Here is a 25,909-nt window from a genome sequence, read left to right as displayed (position 1 = left end):
GTAAAATAAACTATATCGATTGGCAACAACGTACGATCATTTCCATTCATATTATAACTATATAGGTATTCCTTAGTTTCTTTAATATTCATACTTATAACACATTTTGTAATTGGACGATACAAAGAGAACTGATCATTCAAAAATTAACATAACAAGATATATATTAAAATTTTATTCGCATAAATTTTTCTCGCCAATTCGTTCGTTGTTATCTTCAATATCCACATCAAATCAAGATACAATATAACTTAGTAATTTAAAAATGTTATATATATATATATATATATACATATATACATATGTACAAATTATTTATCTTGTTTTACAATTTATAAAATATATTTTTATTATATTTATGATTTACTTATTACCGCGTTTCAAGGAACCAATAAGCATTGTCTGTCTTGCGTAGTAATATATTACCAATAAAGGAACTACTTTCATTTCGACAATCATTGACAAGGTCATGAGAGAAGGCGGGTGGTTTGTCAAAATAAGGTCATTACGATCATCGGTGAGTAACCAAATATTTTTCATGTCTTCATTAAATAGAATAAGAAATTTATATCATTCATTATATTATGAACATTAGGAATAAATAATTAAACACAATGACGTAAAACGTAGAACAATTTCTATTCCAAATTTGTTCGTACATAGGCAACTCTTAATATATAAAAAAAAAAATCGCATTTTAATATTCTTTTTAACAACCTTGGTAACATTCAGTCATATATACATGTTATAAATATATTATTATAAGTTAAGAATAAATAATACATAAATTAACAAGTCTATTTGAGCTCTTTGTTAATAATGTTAAAATAATATTTAAGAAACCAGGTACCATTAAGTCATTTGATATAAAGGATATGAATCATTAAAACAATTTGTACCATAATTAGTTCAAATAAAATACTATAAAATACTACTAAAATCATTTGTACTAAAGTGAGACTATCATTATCTATGTTGTTCCCATCGTTCCCAGTATTGAGATGTTTGCATTTCTGATAATCGGGATATGGTACGATCAAAAGCAAAAAGTTCTTCTTCGCCAGTAAAAATGTTAGACTTATGATCAGCCTAAAAATATTTATTAACATTATTTTATAACTTTTTCTATCTTATTGAGAGTTTAAAAGTTTTATACTTACAGAATCATGTGAAATCTTCAAATCATCCATTAACATTCGTTTATCATCCGTATATTCGCTTTCACCTTCTGCTACAAATAATTGTGTATGTGGTACTGCAGCAGATATCACAACTCTTACCTGAGATTAATTAGTATATGTTTTATATTAATTTATAATGAAATATATTTCAGTGAAATAATTTAGCATTACCTTGTTGTCATATAATGTATCGATCAAAGTAATAAATCTTCTTGCTTGAGATTTTAATCGAAGATTTAGTTGTGGAACATCTCTTATTATCACTGTATGAAAAATCTGACTTAGTTCCAAGTAATCACTAGCACCAATAGGCTAGAAAGATATAGACAAAGTAATATTTATTATATGATACTTGTTGTGTAATATTAAAAAGAATGAACATTATGTTTACCCTATCGCATAATTCATCAAATGTTGAATCCAGAACTCTACCACAAGTTTTTTGAAAATTTACATTACGACCTTTTATAGAAATTGTGCGTGGTCTTACAATATCATTTTCTTTTGAGCATAGATATTTGAAAACATTATCAACATCTTTTACAACATCTTTCCCTTTTCTGAAATATATTTAAGCCTCTATTAATCATTTATATAATAGTATGAAATATTTTTGTGATAATTATTAACTTACATAAAATATATTTTATTATCTCCAGACCCAGCCCTCGACCTATAGTCAACACCAGAATCTAATGTTTCAACGAAACAGTGGTCTTTTAAGATTTTTATAAAAGGTATAAAATTTCCTCTTTGTAATCCATTCTTGTACAAATCATCGGGCGATCTATTGCTTGTTGCAATAACAATCACACCGTTATTGAACAATTCAGTAAATAATCGTTTCAATATCATTGCATCTGCAATATCTGTCACCTGAAATATATAGTATGACATAATATAAAAAGCAAAGATACGTTTTTATTTAAAGAAAAATATTGTCAAATTGAAACCTGAAATTCATCGAAACATAATAACCAAGCTTCTTCTGTAATAGCAGCAGCTACCGGTGGTATTGGATCAAACGGTTGAAGTTTAGTACTATTAGTATTTCTCACTATAGTTTTCTTAACCTCGTGAACTTTCTTGTGCACGTCAAGCATGAAGGAATGAAAATGTACACGTTTCTTACTTTGAATCTAAAGCAACATAGTCAACGGTAGTAACAATCTTACTTGACATTAAAACAAAGTTTAATTTTATTCTGTATTGCATATGGAAAGCCATTATACCTTTACATCGCTTCTATGATTGTCTTTATAATATATTCCATTGACTGTACAAGGTATATTTCCTGTGCAGCATGTCCTTTATACTATAGAATTACACTGAAAAAATATCACACCTTGTCATAGAACTCTTTAACATATTTTGGCTCCCCATGTGCATTACTTACTTAAAATCTGACTTGAGATACCTGACAACAATTATAAAAAAGATCCATTAACATTGTTTTACCACCACCAACAGCACCATAAAGATATAACCCTTTTGGTGGATCCTTTTTTTTCCATCCAAACCATTTGCCTAATACATTAAATTGATCTGGTTTATATTCATGAACTTCTTCATATATTTTCTGCAAACTTTTTACTACTTTTAACTGACATTCATCATTCATTAATTCTTTTTTATATATTTTTTCTTTCAAAGCTCCAATAGGACCATTAGTAACGTTTAACTTTACATCATGAACATATCCACAATACTGAAAGGAAAAAACAGGTTGTGATCGTAGCAGTAATTGTGAAATGTAACTTAAACCAGAATATTTTTTCACAAGAAGGATAATCATTGTGGTCGTAATTATTCTGAAAGAAAAAAATAGATTATAAATTTCTGTAGGTAAAAGGAAACTTCTTCCAAATATTCTATTCACTGTTTTTATTGTCTTTTTGAAATAAAATATAATCAATATGGTTGTGCCTTAGTCAGCATCAAAGAGATATGTCTCATCAGGAATTTGAATTGCACATGCTCAGTAAAATAATGAGTAATGAATGGAATATTACATACATTAGTAAGGAAATAAAAAAAAGAATTTTCCTTCTTCAATTTATTCAGTTCAATGTACACAGAGAGATACACGTAATTATATGCTCGAATGAATAGAAAATTTATATAACGTATTTGTTCATATCGTTGCGCTTCATAAAAGAAGTTGCTAACTGAACGCGATCAATATGGAAACATAATACAGCTCGGACGTTACGCTTATGGAAAGATACAAAAAGATCATACCGAAATTAAAATTTTTTTAATAAAAATCTTGTACAAGGTACAAGAAGAGGAAAAAAATCTGTCTCTTGTCTATACCCAAGTTTGAAAGTCAGGTGATTTACGTCACGATCATTATCAAATATTCTACGCTCTTATCTAACTTGACGCGACATTTTCACTACTAACGATGTCTTTAGCTTTTACAACGTATATACACTCCGGTACTTATTCTTGACAGTACGGGAAAGATCTTTTGAAATTTTTACGTATTGCGCGCTACCAGCATGACGTAAGGGAGGTTAAAAAAAGCAAGACAATGACGTATTTAACGTCTTTATTACATCCACGATCATGTGTATACGTTGAAAAGGAAGTACACGTTCAATCTTTAACACAAATGTCATTTCCTGTTACCGTATTTAGATAGAATCGTTTTTGCCCTGTTTAAACAAAAATTAAGTATTTTTTGATCGAATTTATATTGGTCCGAATACATAATCAAATTTTTTTCATTAATTATTGCAAAAGATAAAAGTCTTAAAAAGAGATAACTAGGAATTATATGTGTTAAAAAAACTTTCGACGAAGTCCATGTTATATAGAATGCTGGCATTCAGCCAATCGTAGCTTCGTTATTTGTAACGAATTTAGAAACCCGTATATTTCATACGTATAATCAATATTAATACAATATTTACAATATAATATTTGTCAATATTCACTTCGAAATATTTGTCATTATAATATGTAAATGAAAAAAAAAAAAAAAAAAAAAAAAAAAAAACAAAAAAAAAAACAAATAAAGTATTCACGAAAAGGGATTAAAAAACTATATTTTTAATCATTATGATAAAGTTTTGGATTGTACGTTGATGTATAGGTGGTCATTCTTCGTTTGTCTAAATTACTTCCTTCTCTAATAGCATAGTAACGCCTTTCAATGACTTTATCAAAAAATCTGCTGAGTTTTACGGATGAACTAGAACCAGCTGCCAATGCCCTCACTTGACAACAATCCTAGAAAAAAAATATTTTTTTATTTATTAAACATATGAATATCCATGAAATGTTGACATACCAAAAATATCTCATCAGCTCCACATTCTTCAGCAATAGTTGAAGTACGCCTGTGCATGCTTGATCTTACTTCCGATACTAAATCAAGTTTTGTACCAATAACTAATATTGGAATCTATAAATTACATTCATTTTCAATTATATTTATATTTATATATATATATATATACATATATATATAAATGTTATTCAATACTATATTTACTTGAGTCGATCCTACAAATTTTTCAGGATCAAAATCATCGAATGATTTCGATTTTGAATAATTTCCATCTTTGCTCAATACTTCTTGTAACCATTTCTGTAAATTTTGTTGTGATTTACGATTTGTTAAATCATGGACCAATATTATACCTAAAAAATATAAAAAAATTTGATAGACATTAAGATTATATTAGTTGTTTGGGCAGAAAACTTTTTTTTCTTCATCTGTACCATTTGTAGGATTGTAAAAGACAGATCTTGTATTTTTATGGTTTTGACTTCCACCTATATCCCACAATTCAATGAAATATCTTCTTTGATTAGGTGTGCCTTCCTTATACTCGTGCAATTTCACTTCAACAGAACAACCTATTGTCCAAGAAGGATTGCTGATTGGTTGTTGATGACATATAAGATGGGTCAATGATGTTTTACCAACACCTGTATACAAAATAAATTTGTTAAAACATATTGTAGCATTTATAAAATCACAATAAGCAATAGGAAAATTGATCTATTTTATTTTATTGCAAAAGATATATTAAGAATATTGTACTTTACATAAGAAAATGTATTCTTTAAAAGTATCTTTGCATTTTTTACGATTATCATATTTTTTTATTTTTACTAAAGAGAATTTATAAAAATAAAATTTTTATAGATTGTTCGATTTACTTACCAGAATCACCAACCACAATAATTTTAACTTTATCTATCGCTGCCATTAATAATTTATAATATTAGTATTTATTTTAGGTTATTTAGTAATTAATACGTCACTAATTTAACTTGACAGATGGCATTGATGATGCTAAGTACATATAACCTAAGAGCTATAACGATACAAACAAGCCTCACGCCAAGTGACGAGTAACAGTAGTTTGTTTTTGTATGATTATAATTATGATTCGTAACATTTTTTTATTAAATTTATTCTCGTTTGTAGTAGAAAATAAATCATTTTCTATTTGATTACATTATAATAATAGGTGTATTATACAAAATAATTATTGAATATATAAAGATTTTTTAGGTTAGTTTACTCGCAATATCAAATATTAATTTGATTTAGAATGTAATTTGAAAACGTTGAATAAAATTAAATCACATGTTCAATGATATAAATAATTTTATTTATGCTTTATAATTTATATTTTTTTGCAGCCGTATTAAGAAAAATATTTTATCGATGGAATAATTGTATTTACCAATTTTTGTTATATACATTATTGCTATATATAGTTATATATCAAACAAAAAATGAGTGGGGAAGAAAAAGTTGTTACGGAAGTTCCCAGTAGTTTGAAACAATTAGCACGTCTTGTTGTACGTGGCTTTTATACTATAGAAGATGCTTTAATTGTGGATATGTTAGTAAGAAATCCGTGTAAGTATTTTTTAGACCAATATATATATATATATATATATACACACATATATATATGCTCCATTATTTAAGATAGTTTTATGTTGCTAATGAGGCTTGATTCAAACAGGTATGAAAGAGGATGACATTTGTGAACTGTTAAAATTTGAACGTAAAATGTTAAGAGCAAGAATATCTACTCTACGTAATGACAAATTTATACAAGTTAGATTAAGAATGGAAACTGGATTTGATGGAAAAGCACAGAAAGTCAATTACTATTTTATTAATTATAAGGTAAATAAAAATATGTGATGAAAGATAATCTGTGCTTAATAGTCAAATCACATTGTTATACATAATCTTTAAATTACTTTAGACTTTTGTAAATGTGGTAAAATATAAGCTGGATCTAATGAGAAAAAGAATGGAAACCGAAGAGCGAGATGCAACTAGTAGAGCCAGTTTCAAATGTACAAATTGTTTAAAAACGTTTACAGATCTTGAAGTAAGTTAAATCAATAGTTTTGTAAAAATGTAACTAATGTAATAATAAATCTGACCACTATACATTAAAATCTTTGATTGATTTAGGCAGATCAATTGTTTGATATGTCAACTGGTGAATTCAGATGTACATTTTGTCGAGAAATAGTTGAAGAGGATCAGTCTGCTCTTCCTAAAAAAGATTCTAGATTGCTATTAGCCAAATTTAATGAACAATTAGAACCTTTGTATATTTTATTGAGGGCAGTGGAAGGTATTAAATTGGCACCTGAAATATTAGAACCCGAGCCAGTGGATATTAATACTATTCGAGGGTATATATTGAATATTTCATGGTATATCGTATGTTTATATTATTCTACATTCTCTGCCAATGTTTCTTATTTTTCAGTATCGATACAAGAAAACCAAGCAATCTTAGGGCACCTAATGAACAATGGTCTGGCGAAGCAACAAGAACATCTGGTTTTATGGTAGAAGATACAAGAGTCGATGTTACCATTGGAGATGAATCTTCCGAAGATAATGCAGCAAATCGTAGAAAAGAAAGACCTATTTGGATGATGGAAAGTACTGTTATTAATGCTGATGGCTCTCAGGCTGATGGAATAAATACACAGGAAACTATTTTGGATAAAGCAGCTGCCACTGCCACAAATACTACTACTACAAATACTAAGCAGGGTGAAGATATTATGTCAGTATTATTGGCGCATGAAAAGAAAGGTGGGACCAATTCTACAACATCTGCTATAAAAGCAGTATTACCTCAAGAATCCAGTGATAGTAGTGATAATGAAGAGATTAATGACATGCAAACTATTGACACAGGTACATTATACATGGAACAGTATACTATTATCTATACTTTACATACAATATATATATATTACAAAATTTATTAATGTCACGTAGGTGAAGTGGAAACTATGGATTCAGAAGATGATGATTTAGTACCAACAGTCAGTGTGGCTGGAAAAAGTGTTGCTATTACAGATGTTAATGATACATTAATAGCAGAAATGACACCTACAGAGAAAGAGGCTTATATTCAAGTTTATCAGGAATATTATTCTCATATGTATGATTAAATTTAAATTAGACAAAATCATTGAATTTATACATATTAAAAGACTGCTATATTTGACATTCAATATGTAATATTTTGTACAGTCCCCAAAAAATAAAATGATTCCAAGAATTGTTACAACGATTATATGCATAATAAGTAACACAATAATTTTTTAGAAATAAAATTATATTTATGTGATATAATCGTAAATACATATGCAGTAAAACATCAATAATATATTCATTCTTAATGACAATATTATGATTATGATAAAAGAAGAATAAGACTGTCAGCAATTTTTCAGTCCATGTTTTTGAATATACCTTTCCCTAGCTTCTCTGATCATTTGAGCTTTCCTTTCTTGGAATGAAATTGTACCAAAACAATTATTATCTTTTGTTACACTTGTTTGTATTTTGCTCGCAGATGCTACAGATGTAGTTGTCTGAGAATTAGATTCAGGAGTATAAGCAACTATTCCATCAAGAATATTGGCTATAGTGATATCAACATTCCTGGTTTTTACTACAACAATAATATTATTTCACATGTTATTAATTAATGTTGATTTAAACTAGATATAAGTGGGATGTGTGTAGAGAGAAAGAGAGAGAGAGAGAGAGAGAGAGAGAGAGAGAGAGAGAGAGAGAGAGAGAGATATTGTACTTACAAAGATCGCGTAATATCACATTATGTGGAACGAATGGAAGCACTTCACTGACCTGTCTTGCCATTCTTTGTATTTCTATATTATGCATTCCTGTTGTATTTTGTGATCCTCTTGCAGGAAGTATTCTGGTGTGTGCTTTTTCCATGATGCAACGCTTTTCAAATTCTGCTTTGTCTGATACAGTATGAGAACTCACATTAAGTCCTAGAGCATTTGCTATATCCTTCTCTACTTCTCTCGTTAATAATTCATGATCTGTATTTCTTTTAATTTTCAAATACTTTAAAGTAAAAACTGTATATGGAACATACATAAACCAAAAAACATCTGTCCACCATGTAGATGCCAATGATGTAATTTGTACAGATGTAATTGCGGGCCTTGTTGCCTTAATAGCAACAGGTTGAACAGAAGTTTCTATACTAAAGGGCCATGAGTTGAATTTCAATAAAGCAATGCGGCTGTTAGTTGTACCAAATTCAGGTTGTAATGCAATATTACAGTGAGATGTCGAAAGACATTGTTTTATATTTGCAATTAGAGATTCTTTACTACTCATATTCATTTCTTGCAATCCCAATGCATAACTGAGAGCAGTAGGTATTTCCCATACACTAGGCATTAATGTTTGCATCGCTCGATGCAAAGCGAAATGATCCAAAACTGACACATTATTAGCAATTATAATTCTTGACTGTTTGTCTCTAGACTCCCCTTCTGGATCTACTTTGACGACAATACCAAATGCAAAACTAAGACAATGATGTAAATATATACGAAGTGTGTTGCAATCTGGTAATAATGATGCAAGAAGCCAAAGCTGTAGAGTGATGAAAAGTCGTACTAATACAAGTATTATACCCACTGGTATATATAATATTAAAGGTATACGATACCAACTACTGGAAAACCTGCGGAATATACATTAATTAATTCATTACAAAAAATCGAAAAATTATTAAACATGGATAATATTTATATGAAGCCAATAGTTTTAATTTTTAAATATCTTTTCATTGTCTGTATATATATATATATCTATATATATATATATACACACACATACATACATGCATACATACATGCATACATACATACATATATATATATATATATGTATGAATAAATATTTCAAGTCATGAATATATGTTATAAAAATCCTATTTAGTAGGATTTTTGTAGGTTAGTTTCATTATAGAAGATATTTACAGATTATTTCATTGATATAATATATTTATATATTATATTTATGCAACGTGAGATATGTAAATTGTAGAATGATATATTGTCATCGTTTTTTAATCGAAAAAAATTACTTTAGAATCATTACGATTAATGTTACGTGGATAAACATTATTGCACACAGCTGGTCATCTCACCTGCTTTTATCAAATAAATCCTGAATATCAATTTGTGACATTTCTCACAACAAACATCTGTTATACCAGAGAACTCACACTTTCGTAATTCTATATAGCTCCACAAATAAATCTTGATGTAAAATATTCGCGTAACAGTATTGTCTTTTTCGAATGACCTTTTTTTAACCTACTTTTTAATAGTCTTCCAATTATAATATAGATTTTCTTTTTTACTATCCTCGGTGATCAGCTGTTTCGTACATTACACAGTATATAGTCTATACTAATTCTGGTGTTTTTTCTTATTACATTTCAATGAAATCACTGCCATAATGTTACTTTCACCTTAACTAAAAGACTAGACGATGATTGGTTAATTACAGTGGTTTCGTTGGCCAATTCCAATCGTTCTGGTCTACACGAAAAAACGGACTTCTATTCACGACCAATGAGCAAAATGAAACATTATTTTTAAGAGAAATTAATAAAATAGCAATTTGAACGTACAAATTTGATTTATTAATTGATAAAAAAATTTGTACAGATTAAATTAATTGTATATAATAAATGGAAATAATGTCCGAAAGATAATTAAAAATATACGATATAAAGGTAAGGATCGATCGATCGATCGATCGATTTTTGCTTTCTATTATCGTTTGACGAAAATAAAATGAGGTCAATTAATAAAAGAAATAAGAAATTAAGGTAGAAGGGAAAAAGATCGAAATATCGAAATTCTTTTAATATATTCGAATTCTTTTACATCTAATTATTCCATCTTCGTTACATAGAATGATTTCAATATTGTTTACTTTTGTTACTGTACAAATTCTTATAAGCTACGAATATATTATGATAATCCTCTATATTACTATTTTTGCTTACCATTTCTTGCGAAGCAAAATCAGAAAATTCCTTTCGAAAATTCGTCGCAATACTTAACTCATTTAGATTGATTTTCTTTTTATTCGCTTGACCTTCAGATAATAAAGTTTTGTCGAATATGAATGTCGATTTGATGAGATTTATAGCTTCTCGTTCGTTTTCGTGTAAGATCAAATTATCGAAGGTACCAATATTATTCATAAATAAATGAAATGAATCTTCGATATCCGATAATCGTATCATGAAATCTGGATCGCACGTTGCTAAATGTCGTAAAAATTTAATTCCGTCTCTCATCGTAGTTAATTGTTTTCTTCTGATATTAATCCAATAATTTTTGTCTGATCGATCTTTTGGATACATTTGCTTCATGTATTCATTTATACCATATTTCTTCAATTCAGTACAATGTATATAACGTTTATTCAATCTTTCCGTGATATTATAATCTATGTTCATCGAAAGGAAGTCATCATTGAATATACATAGGTCATTTTCAAATTGTAATTTACCCAAGGAGACCTCTGAGCATCGACATAACATTTTTATAATGAGTCTCAATAGTTTCATACAACAATTGCAAGAATTTCCAGTTTTTACAAGAAGAGCATTTGAGTGTAATGCAGTTTGTATAAATGTTAATAACGAATGTGTTATATTTATTGTTGTTATGAGATCAAAGTCAACATTTTCAATCTGTCTAATAAATACTTGCAAAATGCAAGCGTCTGATGTAAAACGTAGAGGATCCTCCCAGATACTTTCTCCCACGTTATGTGGATCTATACAAATATTTTCAAGAAACGTATTATAATTAATAAGGGTCGTCATCATTTTGGTCAATGGAACGTAGCAAAGTGACAGGGGTCTTGAAAACACTAATTCTTTGAATATTTCGAAAACAAAATCTATTCCGTTATCGCAATATCCAACTTTTTTGGATACATTACATAAAAGCTCTGCAATTGCACTTATAAGGCCACTAAATTGATGAGATCTTCTCACTAGTCCTATTAAAGTTACTAGCTGTAAAATCATTTCTAACATTTCAAAATCTAGACCTTTTTTATCCCAAGAATTATAACGTATCATATATTTCGAATACTCTTCATAAGACGTATCTTCATCTACAATTAATGATGTTTGTCCTGCTATATAATTACTCAGATAAAATGATTCGGATGCAATATGCGATAAAATACCAAACATCCTTCTAGCTTCTATTCCGTGCTCATTTTCATGCCATGCGTTTGCATCGCATGTAGATTTGGTATAAAAAATTGGAGCTTTATAAACATCAGAAAAATATAGATCGTTCATATCTCTGATGTCATCATTTTTCATGGCATTGAATATAGTTCGCAAAACAATTATTGTATTTATAATCAACTCCCTTGAAGTTGAAACTAATTTATTTATAATAGGTATACAGGCATCAGAATCCAATTCTGAGCTTATCTTATTTTTCATTATAGCAAGATCTGATAGGACAAATTCTAAAGATAATTTTCTACCATTTATCGTAGTGATTATGGGCTTTACTAGATCAGGATTTTCAAAAATTCTAAATGTTTGCTCTTCTTGTAAAATAAGTAAATTTTGTTTTCCAATTTTTTCTGTTATCTGAATTTCAACTAGAGATTTTTCTTGCAATCCAGGCCGAAAACATTGCGATGGTATTTTCAAAAGAGGATAATTAAATATCAATGTCCTTAAAAAATGACTGTTCCTATGATACAAGTTTGATACTTGAGTGTCCGCATCCTTTTTCTTTGTACACTTGACATTAGACAATGAATGACTCTTTATATTAATTTTACGATTAATATTGGGTGTCATCGTATTAGCTGTATGTGGTTCTACCAGCTTAATATGTCCAGATTCTAACAACTTGCACCGTTCCAAAAGTTTTTCTATCTCCAAAGCTTGTAAATCAAGTTGAGTTTTTAAATCTTCTTTTTCCTTAAAGATTTGATTAATCTCTGTTCTATGTCGTTTCGCCTGTTCTTCGATTAAATGCATTTTCTCTACTTTATCATTTTCTGCACGTACCTGCGTTTGCTGTAATTGATTTCTTAAGAAAACCGTTTCTCCATCTTTCATTATGAAGTCATTCAATAACTTGTTCCTCTCTAACTTTAACTTATTTAACTCTTTTTCTAAATCTTTATTTTCATTGTTATCAGATATTGTAATATTTCTATTTAATTGAAACGTTGAGTTATAATTCTGCTTATACAGTAATTTCTTTTCAAAATCAGTATAGTCATCACTTTGTGTAAATGTCTTTACTTGTGACATAGGATTTTCTGTATTGGTGGAATAGAACATTTGTTTGCTCGTCGATGGTAGATTCTCTTTTGTGACAAGAGAATTTTGTTTTCCTTTGGACTCATTGTGGAAAACATTATCATCGTGCAAACATGCTTGAGATGCTACAAAGTCCATTTTCTCGATCTCTTCTTCGGCAAAATCATCGCCCCATACATCTTCAAAACGTACATTTTGTTTATTCGAGGTATCACTCTTAGATCTTGCTCCAGAATATGAAGATCTCGATCCATCAAGTTTCAAGCGTTTCGTAGGTACCGAGGAATAATTATTGTCGTCTTTATCAGTTCGTTTAAACATATTCATTAGATATACATTCTACAGATTATTTGACGAATCATTATATATAGTTTATGTACCGTAAAAATCTTTTATTAACACAAGTCATATGTACACGATTATTTTAAAGGTTATTACGTGTTGAAATCATTAAGAGGTCCGTAGTAGATGCATATGTCTTCGTTATGAAACGTATAGGAGATAAAATAGTAAAAAATTGATAGTATTAAAAAAAAAAAAAAATATTTTATCAGCATGAAATATTACATATGAACGTAAACAAATGTAAATAAAAGTGCATATTTTGAAATTCGTCGATTGTACATATATAGATATATATATATATGTTAAGGTGGACCAATCAGAATGTTGGTACTTGAGAAATTGCGAGGTTAAGATATAACAGATGCATCCATTCAATATGGCGTTTATGCACCATAGACTTTACTCTTTGCCTTCGTTTTCAATTATCAACACATGTCCCGTCCAATGTACGTAGGTATTAAAAATACGGCATAAAGATAAATCAAGTTTTCGGATAGGTAGTGATCGCCGTCAATACATGCTGTGTTCTGCCAAATATCCACGCAATTTCTTCGCCCTGTATTTATATCGATGATTTAATTGGGGGCAATCATTGAATCAATATTTTGTCAGTATATTATGTAAAAACAATTGGATAAAATGGTACAAGTTGATACGAAAGTAACGATGTAACAGCTGTTCCAAGTATGACAGATCGTATATTGGGTGTTGCCAAGTGTTGGAATGGATTTATATATGAAAGGATTATTAAGAATTATGATATCGGTGCTATGATTAAACGAGGAGGCATACTAAACGATTAAAGAGAATGCATAAACAGAAATTAACGTGTTACACGTTCAATGATTTATCGTGTGAATGGGTTGTCGAGAAGATTATCTACGTGTTGATAAGGTTAGGACAAACCTATCAGCCATGAAGACTCCCGTACCACAGCATTTAAATGGGAGTAATGGTCAGAGTGTCGCGTCTGAAAAGACCGCATCATATTTGATATCACGTTATAACAATCCATCCAATAATTATCATGTTTTGAAAGTAGCTGGACGTGATTCCAATTGTTATATCGCCAATAATATTGCTCCGAAAGTAGGGAAACAGCAATTAGTATCATTGAATGGTGATTCTGTAAGTTGTAACAGTGTCAATGTAAATGAGGCTTTGGCATGTGATGTAGTTACTATGCCAGCGGTAAAGACAAAAGCTTTATGTGTACACATTCGTGAAAATAAATGGTACGACGCTGGCAATGTAGTTTCTGTAGGAGTGGCAGGTACCAGTCTCAGTCATGCCTTGGAGAGTATGTCTTTGGCTTATAATCCTACCACAAAACAGATATATTCTATGGAAGAGAACGATGTGCATTATGACTGTAAATCACAGTATTTAGAATCGCCATGCAATGGTAAAGAATTGTCAGCCAGTATAGTGTCAAAAATTGATGGAGATAAATATATGAAACTTGAAAGTGGCAGTGCAAATAGTAGCCCTAGAAACAGTTTACCTCGTTCATGTAGCAGTACAGTGTCTTCCCTTAGCGAAGTATCACCTTCTGGGAGTTTCTTAGGATCCGACGAACAGCACATTGTTGTAGATAAACAAGAAAAATCAAAGCGCTGGGGATTAAATACATTGTTTGCAAAAAATGTCTTCTCTTGGAAAAATAAAGGTTCTCAGCAATCAACTCCTACGGGTAGCCCGTCGAGAAATATCGACAAAGTAGGAGGAAGTTTAGCTCTAATACAACAGCCCAGACCAGCAAACTTACCTGCGAAGAATGCTTTGGAGGAAGAACGTCATCGTAAGCAATATACTGCAATTTTAGAAGCTGCACGTAAAAGAGAGTTACGCGAGGAAAAAGAACGGAAACAACAAAGGGAACAGCAACTTAAGGAGGAAGAAAGATTAGCAGAAGATTCCCATACGTGGAACGTTCATGTTTTACCCAAATTTGAAAGCGTTAAAGATACAAAGAAAGTACGTGAACTGTGGTGGCGTGGTTTGCCACCAAGCGTGCGAGGTAGAGTTTGGAAATTAGCTATTCAGAATAGTTTAAATATAACGCCACATTTGTATAATCTTTGCTTGGACAGAGCAATGTCTAATCCAACAAATGAATCGTTAGCGGCGATTAAATTAGATGTATCTCGTACCTTTCCTACCTTATGTGTCTTTCAAGAAGGTGGACCATTATCAGATAGCCTTCAAGGTATTTTGGCAGCCTACGCCGTTTATAGACCAGATGTTGGCTATGTGCAAGGAATGAGTTTTGTGGGCGCTGTATTATCATTAAATATGGAGCCCTCAGATGCCTTTGCCTGCTTTGCTAATCTTTTAAACCATCCTTGTCACAGAGCCGCCTTTACCTTGGACCAAAAAAGAATGAATGTTTATTACAAGGTATATTCAAGCGCGCTTGCACATAAGCTGCCAAAAATATTTTCTCATTTCACAGTAGCTGGTCTTAGTCCAGACCTGTACCTGTTAGATTGGTTGTATACTATATATGCCAAAGCAATGCCTCTTGATGTTGCATGCAGGATCTGGGATCTATTCCTCAGAGACGGCGAAGAGTTCCTTTTTAGAACGGCGCTCGGCGTATTACATTTGTATCAAGAAGAATTGTTGAAAATGGACTTTGTACATGGAGCGCAATTTCTTACCAGATTGCCTGAGAACCTTCAGGCAGAAGCTTTGTTTAACAGTATTAGCCAAATGTCTACTACTGTTGGAAATACAACATTCCAGCAAATGTTGATACAGTTTTCTTCAGTGTGATTTTTTAGCTCTATTTAAGAGTGATTTGATTTAGTTCATAATTGTACATTGCACAGAAAATTTCTCCTTTTTTAGTGAATCTGATGAAGAATAGTGTGTGAAAATTTTAAATATATAATGTATTTAAATTTTTATGACGTCAAAGTGAGTAATAATGTTGCATGCAGTATGAAAGTAGTAAAAATAAGCATATTATTGTGTGCTTGAATACTTGCAAGAATCATTCTCTTATATATCTGTAAAATCTGTATATATAGGTATATGTATATTTGACATTGTTTTTGATGTTTATTTTATCAACAATAGATATTACAGTGTATCTGAATTTTTAAATAGCTAATCAAAATATTTATACAACTCATGAAAATTTGAAATCTTATCATAATAATGTTAAATGTTGGTGCTTCTTATACTAATTCTTTATCCTTGCATAAGATTAATTTAATATGCAATTGAAATGGAACTTTCTCAATGAATAATGAGAAATCTATTCTTGTTTATTGATATATATACATCAATAAATATATATATATATATATATATATATTGATCTAGGTACTATATTTTATGAATGTAATGTATTCATAAAATGCATACATTCATATATAGGAGAATAAATTAGTGAATCTCAAAAGGGAAATACTTATGCATAAAAACTGAAGCACACAATTTACAGACTGGTGCAAGTATTATCTGAGGCAATTGAACAAATATTCTAGATAAAAAAATTATATTACTGTATGGTATGAAGAACATATTTTGAAATATTGCCCATAATATTATTGGCAATACATACTATCTTTTATATATGCATAATATATCTTTATTATGCATATTTCAATATTATTATAAGCAAGTAAGTTTCATATATATATATGTATATGTATATGTATATGTATATGTATATGTATATATATGTACATATATATATATATGTATGTATGTATGTATGTATGTATGTATGTATAAGTGAAGACAAATGGGTGGGAATATTAACATAATATTCTATAATAATGCTCTGTGGAATATACTACAATTAGTTTCAATGTGCATAATTGAAATGAAGTTACAAAAAAGTGAAAATTTTGTTTCGATTTTTTTAACAGAATATTCGAATGATTTAATCTATCGATTTATATAATCGTATTTAATCATCTTCCATGTGTTTGTGGATTTACTAAAAGTTGAATCAGTAATCTGAAATATCCTTGTACTCTGGATAAACTATAAATAAGCTATAACGCATCTCTCTCTCTCTCTCTCTCTCTCTCTCATTGAAGTATTTTATAGTAATTATGTATAATATTTCACTTAGCATTTTGCTGTACAGATACTGAGTTATGAATACGCAGAGACTTATAATCCCGTCTTTTAAGTGGCCTTTCTAATGAAGATAAGATAAATTCAAGATTTAGGAATCAAAGATCTTTCTATATAATCATTGAGCTTTATTGAACAAAAGGAATCTCATAAACGTATTTTCTTACAACGTACCTACAATAAGCTTATTGTATGTGCTTGTTGCTTAGGTATCTCTTTCTTTGCCGAAACAATATCTTTTGAGGTAAGATAATTTTTATCTTTTCTTTTAGGAAGCATCGTTTGTTTCTTGTTTTTTGTTTATTTAATTATTATTGTCATCATTATTTTTAATTAATATTATGCCCGAGTTATTTGTGCAGCTTTTGTCTTTTTTCTTTTTTTCTTTTTTTTTTTTTTTTTTTCTGTAATTTTTTCTAGGAACGAAAATAATTGCGGTAGATAATATAGATCAATAATCGATCATCCTATATAGTTTTAATATTAAAATAATTAAAATCACAAGCACATCGCAATAACTTTATGCATAGCATGGCTTGAAAGCTTCAAGTTATGAAATTCTAATATAATATATACATGATAGAAAACTATGTAAGAGGTAACTACGTCGTATCTAAACGTTCTTTTTCTTTTTCCTTTTCGTGAAAACGAAGATAAAAATCATGATTCTTCTATTCTTTTTGACTATAGAACTTTAACGTAACTTTTAACGCGAAGCTATACATGGACTATTTTAATTTCAACAGAACGTATATGTATATGTAAATATCGATTCGCACGAACATCCATATACATACCTACACATACTCACATAGAAAGTATATTTTATGAAATGCTCCTTTATCGGCACGCTTCTAACGAAACTTTATAAATGCAATTGAAGAATAGTGGAAAAGTTTATTAGATTGGAACTATGCGCAATGATACCATAGTTGATGTCCTAGTTTTTACTCGACAATACTTCCATTCCATCCACTATTCCAAAATTACTAATTAAACGATTGTGCTAACAAGACTTTAATAAGCTCTTTGATGTAAATACAAGTACCTACGACCATAATATCAATAAGTACGAAGCACAAATTAATTCAATATTTTATCGTTTATTAATACGATAACAAACGATTATTATAATCTATAACTATCTTTAAAGGATCATCAAAGTCAAAGTGTATCTCTGGATGTACGAATATCTCTCTATCGATTTCCTTATGATTGGTATATCGTTAAACGAATGAAATCCCTCTTCAAGAGATATAACTAATAAATCTATCGATGCTTAGAAATAAACATGTGCCGTAACGCTAATAATATCCATCATACGACAACGCAATATTTCTTCGAATCTACTATGTTGCATATCAACATATATTTAAATCCTCGTAATCCTCGACTATGTTTAAAATGGTGCTTCGATGAAAAAAAAAAAAGAAAAAAAAAAAGAAAAAATAATAATAATAATAATAATAATAATAATAATAATAATAATAACAATAATAATCTCGTATACATGTATTTTTCATCGTATATTATTATTATTATAGATAAAGCGACATAATATTTTCAATTTGTTTCGACGTCACGAAAGATAAATAAAATAAGAGGCATTTAAGTACATTACACGCGAAAGTTAAAAACTCCTTTCACGATGTACGTATATGTCTATGTACATAAATACCAAAGATTACACTTACAATCTTTCTGAAAAATATGTATCGAACTTATCCTCTATCGATCATCTTCGCGATAGCTTTCTAACGTTATATACAAGAAATTTGAGGCATATATTTCATCGATTTATGACGCTAACAATGATAATGATAATGCAACGATCTTTGTAAAAAGAAAGAAAGGAAAAAACAAAAAAGAATTGCAAATTAAGAAGGAAAACAAAAAGGAAACGATATCGAACACCATTCTGTGTCCTGTCATTGAACATTAAATGATATATTTTATCTACTCAAATGGGCATTGTCATTATCGCGTAATAAGCAGCATTATTCGTTCATCGAACATAATATTATAACAATGTGCCAAGTGTTTTACGAATATTAATGGACGGTTTTATTGTAAAAGAAGCGTAAAGAATGAGCTAATCTTTGTGCACTTCTTCGAAACAACGGGCATATATACATGGTGCATTATTCTAGTTATTCTTTTTTTAACGAGCGAATTACATTTAGAAATTGTCTACGTCTACGGAATCGTAATTATCGATTTACCCGATATATACATACGTAATTGAGACGTACACATGAGTGTGTAAAGTAAAACAACAACAACAAAAGAAACACAAAGAAAAGAAAACAAACATGTGCTATATAGAAGTACATGCGTAACGTCAAGATACCGGTAGACTCATTCACGATTTTCGTGCAAACGAGAGAGGCTCGTAAACGTAAAAATAAAGGAAAGTAAATATTTTCTATATCTCGATTAGCAATCACGATCGAAATTTTCGTCGCGGCTATAGCTTATCGATTTTCAAATAAATTCTACGATATAACTACGTATGTAATTATATCGGAAACGAGGCTTTTTCATCTCGATCTTTTTTCGATGATGTACCTACCTGTATCTTGCAATCTTCGTTCGAACGTTTAGTCCAATCTTTGAAAGATAGAATCGATAATCTCTATTAGCTAGAATCTCTTTCACAAGTGCAAAGTCTCAAAGGGAAAATGCACTAAACGGCATGCTTAACACTAACATGACACTTCTGTGTTCCTTGTCGTTAGTGCCTCAGTAAAGGAACTCATTATATATATTTTTGACGCGTTTTATCGTGTACAATTACCTTAAGTGCAATACTGTAATATATATTTTTTAAAGGAATCGAACCCAGTATTTATTTTGTCAAACGTGAGCATCGACGTAAGGCGATGTGGGTGTACTTCGAGACGGTACCTCCTCTTGGACGAGTTTCTACAAAGAAATTTTCGTATTGCGAAACGTCATGTACGATGAAAGGAAAACGAACATTGGATTTGTCCTAACGAACGACGAATGACGAACGAACGAACGAACGAACGAACGAACGGCTACTTTTCCTCTTTGAGAATCTGCCGATTATAACGATGTCATTTTTATTCGATATCTCTTACATACGCCTCTCTCGAAGTATACTCATTATATTATTGTAATAAGTATTACAGTAACCTGATGAATACTACTACTCTGTACATAAATACGTATGTGCTTGCTTCCTAATTAAAACAAGAAAGAAAGAAAGAAAAAAAAAAAAAAAGAAAAAGAAGAATAAAAAAGAAAAAAAAAAAGAAAAATAAAAGAAGTGAAACACGAAGAGGATTAACTGGCGTATAGCTAAATATATAACACATAAACGACGATTTTTATATCATTAACGAACGACAAAGATATTATTATTATTATATATCGATGATATGTAAACGTGTACGCGCGCGCGTGGTTACATCGTAATACCAGCGACATATCTCTATGGATGACTTTTGTTTCGCATATGAATAAATTACGTCTTACGATATCGAATATTTTTAGGTTCTTTAGCCCCTTCGACTTCCTCCGATAAGATCTCATCCTCATAGTCATCGTCCTTTTAGATATCATTACTTATGATTTACGATCGGCAGAAAACAGAGGCCGTATATGCTAAAAGAAACATACTTTAGCAACAAATTGCTTTCCCATTAGGAGCTCGTTATAAACTTCGCTTAAATCATGCATGCGTTTCATTTCAGAGGACAGAACGCACTCGGTAACCTGGTAGTAGGACCAACAGGTACATACGCCATACCTACATACTACAACGTCATGTGTCGTGGGCCGCAGATAAAAGGCGAATGGAGAAATGAAAAGGATAAAGGAAAACCGGTATGTGCTGCCAAGTATGATCCATTATGTTGTACAGGGTTAAGCAGGGTTACACGCGCCCGAGACAAACGTTGCTAACGGGAATTAATGACAAGAAAGAGATTCTAACAGTAAATTCGAATTACATCGCATCGTTTTCTCTCTCTCTCTCTCTCTCTCTCTTTCTCTTTCTCGGATATATTTCGTGTCCGTGTAAGTACGACCTAACCATAGGATAATTATATTTAACGATCCCGATATAAAGATGAAAGATAATTTTTCTTAACGTAACTGACGTTATCCACAAATATACTTATATATATATAGTTCTCTATGATGCAAACGTATGCATTATGTTATCTTACGTTTGATATAAAATTAATTTTCGATATACTTAAGAAGGGATTTTCGTTTAATTTCAATTTGATGTAATTTTGGATTAAGGACCATGCATCCGGACGTAGCACGGTATCGCGTAAATTTCATTTCAATGTCCTCACGTTTCCATTTACATCGTACGCCGTTGAGATCGAGCAAGTGAGCGAGTTAACGAATGAGGGAGCAAAGACGTTCATTAATGGAACGAGAAATCGGTTTTCCAACAGACAAAGGGAACGCAAGTGGATACTCTTTGCCGGACGAGACATCACTCAACTAATCTTCCTAACTTTGACTTCTATCCTTAATTGGAGAGGATCCAGGAACGAGAAGGTCTGGAGAGAAGATATATACTAGGTTGTAGGTGAGCTGAGGGAAATTCTCCGTTGGACGAGTAAATAGGGTTTTTACTTCTACCAGCTTATTTCCACGCCATGTCACGCCATGCCACACAGCACGTCACGCTATGCTTTCATTTAAATTCGACGTAGGTATGAAACATACGGAAAGGAGAATTTCCCTTGAATCTACGCTAGAGGTAATTTCTCCTTTTCCTTCGATCTACCACGAGAAATACGTTCTCTGGACGTGTAACGAATGGATATCCGAACGTACGTTCCTTTACTTCGATCATCCTTTGGCTATGCTTTAAGAGAGATAGAAATGGATAGAGGGAGTACTTTCCAAATTATAGAAAATAGAGAATCGTAATGATTCAAGAAACTAATGAATAAGATTCCAAAGTCTTTTGAGAGGGTAATCTTAATAGGTACAATAAAAGATATATCGTATGTTTTGACAATATCCGTTTAGATTCGTGTGTAATTTTTAGAACCGAGGGGTGCACCGAGGAGTGTTTGAGGATCGAGTCCGATTTCTGACAGGCGCAACGTGCCTTTTAACGTTTAATCTCTTCGTGCCGATGTGTGGTTACGCTATGGTCCTCCCTCCTTTTCTCTTCTTCGTATTCTCTTGTGGAACGTTGTTAACTCAGAGCCACGGGGTTACGCACCCTGGAAATAGAGTCAATAAATTAGGGGAGTTAATCCTATCCAAGGCTGAAGTATGATTTAACGCGAGCCAGTTACCGTTCGCGAGTACGAGAGCCTTCTGATTTTCAAGTTATGAGAATTACAGCTTTGCCGAGACCTGTAGATTCCACCCTTCTTGAGCGAGGGGCTCATTCTGCCTCATCGACGACTAAATACTTCCGGCATTAATGTCGACGGCCGTAGGATTAAACCGAGTCGAATTGCTGGATTTCGAGCTGCTCGAGATCTTCGAAGAAATCTCTATGTAAATTAAGTGCAACCCTTTTGGCCAATTTGAGTCAAACTAATTTTTGTTATCTTCTCTGACTTTCATAGTTCTCTCTCTCTCTCTCTCTCTCTCTCTCTCGTCTTACAATCACAACGATCTCTATCGATCGCGTTCTAAGTGACCAGATTAGTAAGCAGATAGTTCTCCTAATAGGAACCTTGCAATTAGCTCTCTCTTTCTCTCTCTCTCTCCCTCTCTCTCTCTCTCGCTCGCTCGCTCACTCTCTCCTAATGCGTCTACTTGTTCGGAGATATAGATTATGTAAGATAATGAATGAGAATTTTGCATCTATACGTTGCTAATTGACCTGTCCATACCACGTTTATTACAATCTGCGTTTGATAGTTCGAGGATACAAGGAAACATACATATGTATGTATTGAAAAATATTTCTAGAAGAAATCGATTATTAACATTGATACGATCGGGTATTATTCACTGTCCTTGAGATGTTAACGTATTCTTTGAGAATATGTATATAATCGGCTAAGGTATATTATTTGTTTATAATGTTTACCTTCTCTCTCTCTCGGTACAGCGTTATCATTTAGCAGATCCTTCCAATGTCGAACTTATTGTCAGTCCTTTCCAAGCCTTCGTAGCGATAAGACACATTATTTATATTCTCCGTAGAAACGAGAAACAACGATCTCTCGTATTTCAGATATGTACGTATTACTCACATTTATTCGGTTCTCTAACAAATCACTATGATTCGATTTATAAAAAGCATTCCAATTAGAAAGGTTGATACAATTTAGCGATAGCAGTTCGTTCGAACTAGCGATTTTCTGCCTCGTGCGTTTATTATCATTGGCATAACGTGCCGTCGTTCGGTCGAACAAAATATAATCGAAGGGTGGTTGCATATCTGCTGTACCAGTTGTCCCCAAGAACGAAGACGAATCGATTGGGACCATAGCACGGAGGCGTAAACCAATCGGACTAATAGAATTTCCCCCGTTGCCTATGGAATGATTCATAGGACGTCGCATGGGAAGCGAATTTATTAATAGGAAGTCGATCCATCGGTTACACCACCGTACTAGTAGTATTCATTGCGAACGGATTCGTCATTATTAACCATTATGATATGTAAGGTTTTCGATGTACATAATTAATTGGTTTATCGATCGATCGATTTATTATCTAAGATAAAATAAGTTTTATAAGTAAGAAAAATTGTATAATCGATAAATTATTTTCAACGAGACACTGTTCCGACGATTCTCAAGCTATAGAAGGAAAAAGATTTACCTTAATTCTCTATCGGTTAACCGAAATAAAGCTAACGATACAAAGTAGGTAAAAAGAATGTATAAGCTTTGCCACCACTCGTCGACTAAGGTATATATCGATCTTGCGGCCAACTGATCCTCTTTTATTATCCCATCTACGATCGGGTATTGTACTCGAACGGTCGATTCTTTCGAAAGCGGTACTCACCTTAGGCAATGCCATTCCTTCCAATTCCGTGGATATCGTTTTCCATGGAAGAAAGAGTTCCGCCGTGTTGTCGATTTCCTTCTTGATCCTTCCTCCTATGAACGTTATACGCGACACCGAGTCGAAATTGCCCGTGGCACCGATCGTTTCAGCAGCTGTTCACTTTCCTCATATTTTCTTATCTTTTCTATACGTTAACGTTTCTCTCCTTAGTTACTACTTACTAATACTATTGTATATATATATATATATATATATATATATATATATATATATAAATTTATCGCTTACCCATATTTATAATCTCTTCTCACGCTACGTAATTATATTTAAAAATTTGTATTTCTTATCTTAGATCGATCTTCGTGTGCCTTGTTTCCACTTGAAACTTACATAATCTAGACAATGTATTACATTAAGTACTAAAATTATTACGAACTGATCGGCGTACACGTATAAGTATGTTACGTCTTCCCATAATGGAGTAACATCTTCAGCCTATTTAACTCGTTCTTACGTCAGAAGTTACGTAAGCGTATTTTCAAAAAGGAAAAGAAAAAGAGATATCCCGGGGCCCGTTCGCGAATTTCGAGGCGAAGGAGACAGTGTATGCTGTTGGAAACGTAACTCCCAAAGTGCAAGTTCTTGCGCAACGAGCTTGCTTCGCAGTGATTCATCATTGTTACGGAGAATATTGGGATATATATCGAGACGGTCCCTCGGGCTAGAAGCAAATGGAGTAGACAAGAGTAGCACGAGGATGTTGGAGAGAGAGAGAGAGAGAGAGAGAGAGTGAGAGAGAGAGAGAGAGAGAAAGAGAGAGAGTGACAGAGTGAGAGTAAGACTAAGAGAGAGAGAGAGAGAGACGGGGTTGCGTCTATACTTACCCTCTATCTACTTAAATGCCCCTACATCCCAGCCAATGGAGGGTACTTACGATCCACCGTCTCGTGCGAGCCCTTCCCCTGCAGTTTTCTGATTAAACTACTTTTATTTCTACTAGAAAAAAAGTGTGCACTTTGGCTATGATCGAAAGAAAGACCCTATTTACGATCATTCCTGCCTTTTTCTTTTATTTTTTTTCTCTTTCTCGACTTCCTTCGATTCTCATGTGCATAAACTCCTTCGTCCACTTAATTGAGAGTTAGGAGCATCGAAGCGTACGATTTTGAAATAATCTATGCATATCTATTTATTCTATACGTTAGCAGAGCTCTGATATCGATGGCAACAGGCACGAGTCTCGGCTGTTCCGAAAGAACTCTGAAGTTTTTAGTAAAAAGAAAAGAAAAGGAAGCCACGTTTCTTCTTTAGGATCGATCGCAGCTGCACGTGTCCAGTTTTCGACGATTACAACCGATTACAATCTGTCGGCTTGCGTTACGATCTCGCCCTTGGCACCATCTTTTTCTTCGTTTTTCTTTCTCCCTCTCCCTCTCTCTCTCTTTACCTCTTCTTTTGCTGAGAGTGCGCGAGTAGAAAATAAATAAGCGAGACTCGAGTTCGGTAGATCGTGCGCCATATGCGAAACGCCATGTGGCAGAGGGGAGGTCAACGACGCAAGGATGTCGCATCAAGAAGAAACATCTTTGGCCGCTCAGAATATCACGATGTTGGATACACAGTAGGAATCCC

At 31.9% G+C, this 25,909-nt stretch overlaps 6 protein-coding genes and 2 long non-coding RNA genes across 11 annotated transcripts in view; 3 read left to right on the top strand and 5 right to left on the bottom strand.

Moving 5' to 3' along the window:
- The first annotated feature begins 7 nt into the window (after window positions 1-7).
- LOC124423768 (general transcription factor IIE subunit 1) lies at window positions 8-7,769 on the top strand. 2 transcript variants are annotated; one of them, XM_046961927.1, is made up of 9 exons: window positions 8-65; window positions 386-517; window positions 1,841-1,918; window positions 5,847-6,069; window positions 6,179-6,345; window positions 6,428-6,556; window positions 6,643-6,869; window positions 6,947-7,386; window positions 7,471-7,769. In XM_046961927.1, the coding sequence occupies exons 4-9, from the start codon at window positions 5,943-5,945 to the stop codon at window positions 7,644-7,646; spliced, it is 1,266 nt and encodes a 421-aa protein (XP_046817883.1). In that variant the 5' UTR covers window positions 8-65; window positions 386-517; window positions 1,841-1,918; window positions 5,847-5,942; the 3' UTR covers window positions 7,647-7,769. The 2 variants fall into 2 exon arrangements, with proteins under 2 accessions (XP_046817883.1, XP_046817884.1); XM_046961928.1 differs by lacking the exons at window positions 8-65; window positions 386-517; window positions 1,841-1,918 and adding an exon at window positions 5,684-5,715.
- On the bottom strand, window positions 616-4,067 carry LOC124423767 (putative ATPase N2B). 3 transcript variants are annotated; one of them, XM_046961926.1, is made up of 8 exons: window positions 2,790-4,067; window positions 2,599-2,708; window positions 2,135-2,320; window positions 1,816-2,057; window positions 1,573-1,741; window positions 1,353-1,493; window positions 1,161-1,280; window positions 616-1,089 (listed from the first exon to the last, which is right to left on the bottom strand). In XM_046961926.1, the coding sequence occupies exons 1-8, from the start codon at window positions 2,974-2,976 to the stop codon at window positions 967-969; spliced, it is 1,278 nt and encodes a 425-aa protein (XP_046817882.1). In that variant the 5' UTR covers window positions 2,977-4,067; the 3' UTR covers window positions 616-966. The 3 variants fall into 3 exon arrangements, with proteins under 3 accessions (XP_046817882.1, XP_046817881.1, XP_046817880.1); XM_046961925.1 differs by having other exon boundaries at window positions 2,599-2,992; window positions 3,198-4,065; XM_046961924.1 differs by having other exon boundaries at window positions 2,599-2,992; window positions 3,423-4,065.
- Window positions 3,721-5,675, bottom strand: LOC124423772 (rab-like protein 3). Its single transcript, XM_046961934.1, has 5 exons — window positions 5,362-5,675; window positions 4,914-5,123; window positions 4,684-4,832; window positions 4,480-4,593; window positions 3,721-4,418 (listed from the first exon to the last, which is right to left on the bottom strand). The coding sequence occupies exons 1-5, from the start codon at window positions 5,405-5,407 to the stop codon at window positions 4,239-4,241; spliced, it is 699 nt and encodes a 232-aa protein (XP_046817890.1). The 5' UTR covers window positions 5,408-5,675; the 3' UTR covers window positions 3,721-4,238.
- A 132-nt stretch (window positions 7,770-7,901) lies between the features above and the next one.
- LOC124423769 (lipid droplet-regulating VLDL assembly factor AUP1 homolog) lies at window positions 7,902-9,951 on the bottom strand. Its single transcript, XM_046961929.1, has 3 exons — window positions 9,677-9,951; window positions 8,298-9,208; window positions 7,902-8,152 (listed from the first exon to the last, which is right to left on the bottom strand). Exons 1-3 carry the CDS (start codon window positions 9,715-9,717, stop codon window positions 7,917-7,919), a joined length of 1,188 nt encoding a protein of 395 aa, XP_046817885.1. The 5' UTR covers window positions 9,718-9,951; the 3' UTR covers window positions 7,902-7,916.
- A 410-nt stretch (window positions 9,952-10,361) lies between these two features.
- LOC124423485 lies at window positions 10,362-13,392 on the bottom strand. The gene has a single exon (XM_046961240.1). It carries the CDS (start codon window positions 13,181-13,183, stop codon window positions 10,460-10,462), a length of 2,724 nt encoding a protein of 907 aa, XP_046817196.1. The 5' UTR covers window positions 13,184-13,392; the 3' UTR covers window positions 10,362-10,459.
- A 216-nt stretch (window positions 13,393-13,608) lies between these two features.
- LOC124423487 (TBC1 domain family member 14-like) lies at window positions 13,609-16,252 on the top strand. The gene has a single exon (XM_046961245.1). It carries the CDS (start codon window positions 14,060-14,062, stop codon window positions 15,977-15,979), a length of 1,920 nt encoding a protein of 639 aa, XP_046817201.1. The 5' UTR covers window positions 13,609-14,059; the 3' UTR covers window positions 15,980-16,252.
- A 627-nt stretch (window positions 16,253-16,879) lies between these two features.
- The window catches only part of LOC124423491, a 64,394-nt gene continuing 55,364 nt past the window's right edge, over window positions 16,880-25,909 (top strand). The window contains exon 1 of the long non-coding RNA XR_006942098.1: window positions 16,880-21,151. This is a non-coding gene — a long non-coding RNA (uncharacterized LOC124423491). The remainder of the gene's footprint in view (window positions 21,152-25,909) is intronic.
- Window positions 17,663-24,522, bottom strand: LOC124423492. Its single transcript, XR_006942099.1, has 2 exons — window positions 22,597-24,522; window positions 17,663-22,521 (listed from the first exon to the last, which is right to left on the bottom strand). It is a non-coding gene; the product is annotated as an uncharacterized LOC124423492 (long non-coding RNA).

Source organism: Vespa crabro, chromosome 4 (assembly GCF_910589235.1).
Source record: "Vespa crabro chromosome 4, iyVesCrab1.2, whole genome shotgun sequence".
NCBI classification, from domain to species: Eukaryota; Metazoa; Arthropoda; class Insecta; order Hymenoptera; family Vespidae; genus Vespa; species Vespa crabro.
The sequence above is the reverse complement of the archived record's forward strand: the minus strand, read 5'-3'. Positions and strand labels throughout refer to the sequence as shown.